The 3,654-nt window shown below is 44.5% G+C and overlaps 1 protein-coding gene across 1 annotated transcript in view; it reads right to left on the bottom strand.

Annotated features, from left to right (window-relative positions):
- Positions 1-2,955: 2,955 nt before the first annotated feature.
- The window catches only part of LOC109969117 (fibroblast growth factor receptor substrate 2-like), a 10,387-nt gene continuing 9,688 nt past the window's right edge, over positions 2,956-3,654 (bottom strand). The window contains exon 8 of the mRNA XM_020615793.1: positions 2,956-3,651. Within this exon, the coding sequence (XP_020471449.1) occupies positions 3,140-3,651 (512 nt within the window). The 3' untranslated portion in view covers positions 2,956-3,139. The remainder of the gene's footprint in view (positions 3,652-3,654) is intronic.

Raw genomic sequence — 3,654 nt, 5'->3', positions numbered from 1 at the left:
CTGTCTGACCTCATCTGTCAACCTGTCCATCACCATAGCAAACAAGAAGGGACTCAAAGCCGATCCCTGATGTAGCTCCACCTCCACCTTGAACTCCTCTGTCTGACCTACAGCACATCTCACTACTGTCGTACTCCTCTCATACATATCCTGAACTACTCTGACGTACTTCTCTGCCACTCCTGACATCCTCATACAGTACCATAGCTCCTCTCTCGGCACTCTGTCATACACTTTCTCTAAATCCACAAAGACGCAATGCATATCCTCCCAACCATCTCTATACTTCTTCATTAACATTCTCAGGGCAAAAGCCTAAAGTGACTATTACTACTAATTAAGGAATGATGTTGTTTTTTTTTGTTTGTTTGATTTAGTCTTTCAACATAAACCAACTCAGTGATGTGAATGTTTATCCTTTATAGCCTGATCCGGACTCCTCCAATAATTTGCTGGCACAAATGATGTAAGGAGTCGTTTTTACAGGAGGTTAGTCTCCTCCTCAACAGCGGGAAGTGAAGCTGCAGGTCAGGGTCTCTTCAGCAGAGCAGATGCTTGTTGTCGTGGACAGAGCAGCATCTCTCCATCCACATGAAACTCCTTCCACTAACACAAATAAAGCCATAAGTCCGTCCTTCTGTAGAGTGAATCACCTCACCAAATTAAATTCTGCTTTAAAGGTTCTCCCTAATCTGGAAACTTCAGTCTTTTAACTCAACATGTGAACATAAAACCCAACTATCTGCAAGAATAAGTAAATCCAGAGGGTTCACAACAGCTACCAACCTGTTCAAGACAAAAAAACCTACAAAGTACACATGGAACATGAGAACAACCCATTTTATAGTCAGATCTGAGGAATGTCTCATACCCTAAAAAAAGATCTGGATCAAGGATTTTAGGACATACAGTACTTTGTGTTATTCTGGATCTCTGTTTCACAATGGGCCAATTAACATGAGTGAATGTTGTGCCTTGGCAGAGGTACATGAGGTCTCTGAGCGCTTGTTTTTATTGTAACTGAGCTGCAGATGTCTCCACTGCTGCAGAGACAGAAACCTCAAGGAGAAAATGCAGAAAGTCTTTAGACCAGTCTGACCTGTCACACTCACCTACTCAGGATAAACTGGTTGTAAACTGAACTACAAACCAAAACAAAGATCTCTAAAGTTAGGACTGAGTAAATATTTACTCTGCTGAGTCTGGACTCCAGAGCGTGACATCAGTGAACTCAACCAGGAGAAGCTGAACTCTACCTGATCTGATCCAATAAGAAGCAGCAAATTACAAATCTGAGCAGGACTTTGATTTTAAAGGAACAGTTTGACATTTTCAAAACAGATCTCACATGTTAGTCAAGGGTCATTGGAGGAGCTGGAGGTGGATTTTTGCTAAGAAACAGCCAGGATAGTTGGCTCCGGTCTTTACACTATGCTAACCAGCTGCTGGCTGGGGTTTCTTATTTCTGGACATGAGTGGGATCAGTCTGAACAACTGACTTTCAAATAAAGTAGAGCTCTATCAATCCATCATTATTAATGATTAATCTGTTATTTTTCTGAACTAAGTACATAAAATGTACAAAACTGACAAACATCCAGCTGTTTGTCAGGATCTAGACTGCACCAATTAGTCAAATAATTACTGGATAGGACTCGACACTAGAGTCACGTTTCTAACAAAATGCCAAAATATTTGATGCTTTCATGTCTTAAATGTGCTGCTAATTGTCAGACACATTGTAAAACATCACTTTAGACTAATTTTGTCTCATGGTGTACAGATCCCTTTTCATTTCTGATCCATGTGCCAAATAATCATTTGATAAAATGACAGAGCAAAATGTCCCCGTTATAATTTACCACAAACCAGGGTCACGTTTTTAAATATCCAACAGTCCCAAACTCAAAGATAATCAGTTTTCTGTCAGAAAAGTCTAAAAAAAATTTCATGTCAGTTACAAATGACATGTATCTGCCAAACCACCACTACTCGACAGTTTAGTTATTGGTGCTTTGGAAAAATGTCTAGAGGTCAAACACTTGGCCAGGATGTTACTGTTCTGACTCCCTCCCATCAAGTTTGATGCAAATTCCATGAAGTCATAGCGAATCAAAGCCCTGCAGCAAACGCATTCAAATCGAGCCTTTCTTCAGATGTTTATACTGGTGCCGTAGACCTCCACTGTTGTCCCACAACTATTAAACATCAGTGAGCCACAGCAAAAAGCTTCCAAACGTTCTGTGAGACGAATAGTCGAGTAACCAGAGCAGAGATCAATGACTCCGTCTTCCTTCTGACTCAGGGGTGGGTGGGGGAGTGGAGGTCCACGGCACAAAGCAATAAGCTGGACCAGGGTCTGGACTCACACACATTACAGTGAAGACACCACATTCACTGGTGGTGCTGGTCTCTGGACCAGTGGAATTCACTGGTGCTGCTGGTCTCTGGACCAGTGGGGAAAAAAAACATACAAAGCCATGACCTTGTCCTTTAAACATGCTGTGTGTGCTGACAGCCTCTGCAAAGATCTACAGGGAGAGGCTGAGGAACTAAGATTCAGACCTGCTCTAAGCTGTGCTATGTGTTACCAAGTCATGAGTTAGAGTGCACAAACATTAGTACATAGCACCATTTGTTTAATTTATTACCATTTTTCAGTTGATGAAATAAAAAGTAATAGTTAACACCTGAAGAAAGACTCATGCACTCACTGTAAATCAGCTGATATGAGGCAGGACAGGAACCATCTTCTCCAGAGTACAAATAAAAACACAACAGACATTTATTGTGCCAGAATCTACTGTACATACTCAGAAACATAATGTGGTGTACCATGTGGTCCTTAGATACTGACTTACAGCAGCATGTAGTGAATCATATAAAAAGGCTAAATGGAATGCTTTGTTCAGTAATACTGATTTGTACCATATAAAGAGGAGGAATGCAGTCTTATTAACATCGTCCTCGCCTGCCGCTCTGCACACTAACTCATCAGAGGTATCATATCACCAGGTTCATTCATCAGGTCTACCTGAGCAGGTGACCAAACAGGAAGTCATTAGGTCAGGTGGAGGTGGAGTCTTCCGAGGGACCAACAACCACTCTGTTGTTACAAACAGGAAGTAGAAGGTGCGTGTCACACAGTGCTTTTGGTGGGCAGCTCCGTGCTGTTGTGTCTCGTCTTGCGTGACGTGCCGTCGTCTCGGGGCCGAGCCTTCTGCAGGTTAGACATAGCGGCAGTGCGCTCGATGTCAATGAGGGCGTAGAGCTCCGTGCGGCGTGTGGGTGTGGTCGGGGGCAAGGGGGAGGTGGGGGTGCGAGGCGTGTGGGGGTTGCTGCCGTCTGAAGCACCCTTATTCCCTGCACTGTTGTCCATCTCCACCTCAATGTAGTTGAGGGTTTTGGGTGGCTCCGGGTGGCCTGGCAGCGGAGGCCGGCGGAAGTCAAAGTTGAAGATGGTGGGTCCATCTGTGCGCCGGCGGGCCGTGTCCGGCCGGTGGGCGCTAAGTGGTGCCGTCACGTTCTCTGTGTTGACATAGTTGTGTGAGGGCTCGAGAGCGGCAGACAGAGGGTGGGAGTAGGAGTGGTGCAGCAGACCGTGCTGAGGGTGGTGGTTGTAGCCATTGAGCGACGACGTCTTCACTGGAGCTA

The sequence above is a fragment of the Monopterus albus genome, unplaced genomic scaffold (assembly GCF_001952655.1).
Source record: "Monopterus albus unplaced genomic scaffold, M_albus_1.0 scaffold170.1, whole genome shotgun sequence".
NCBI lineage: Eukaryota > Metazoa > Chordata > Actinopteri > Synbranchiformes > Synbranchidae > Monopterus > Monopterus albus.
Note: the sequence above shows the minus strand (reverse complement) of the source record. Positions and strands in the feature narration are given on the sequence as shown.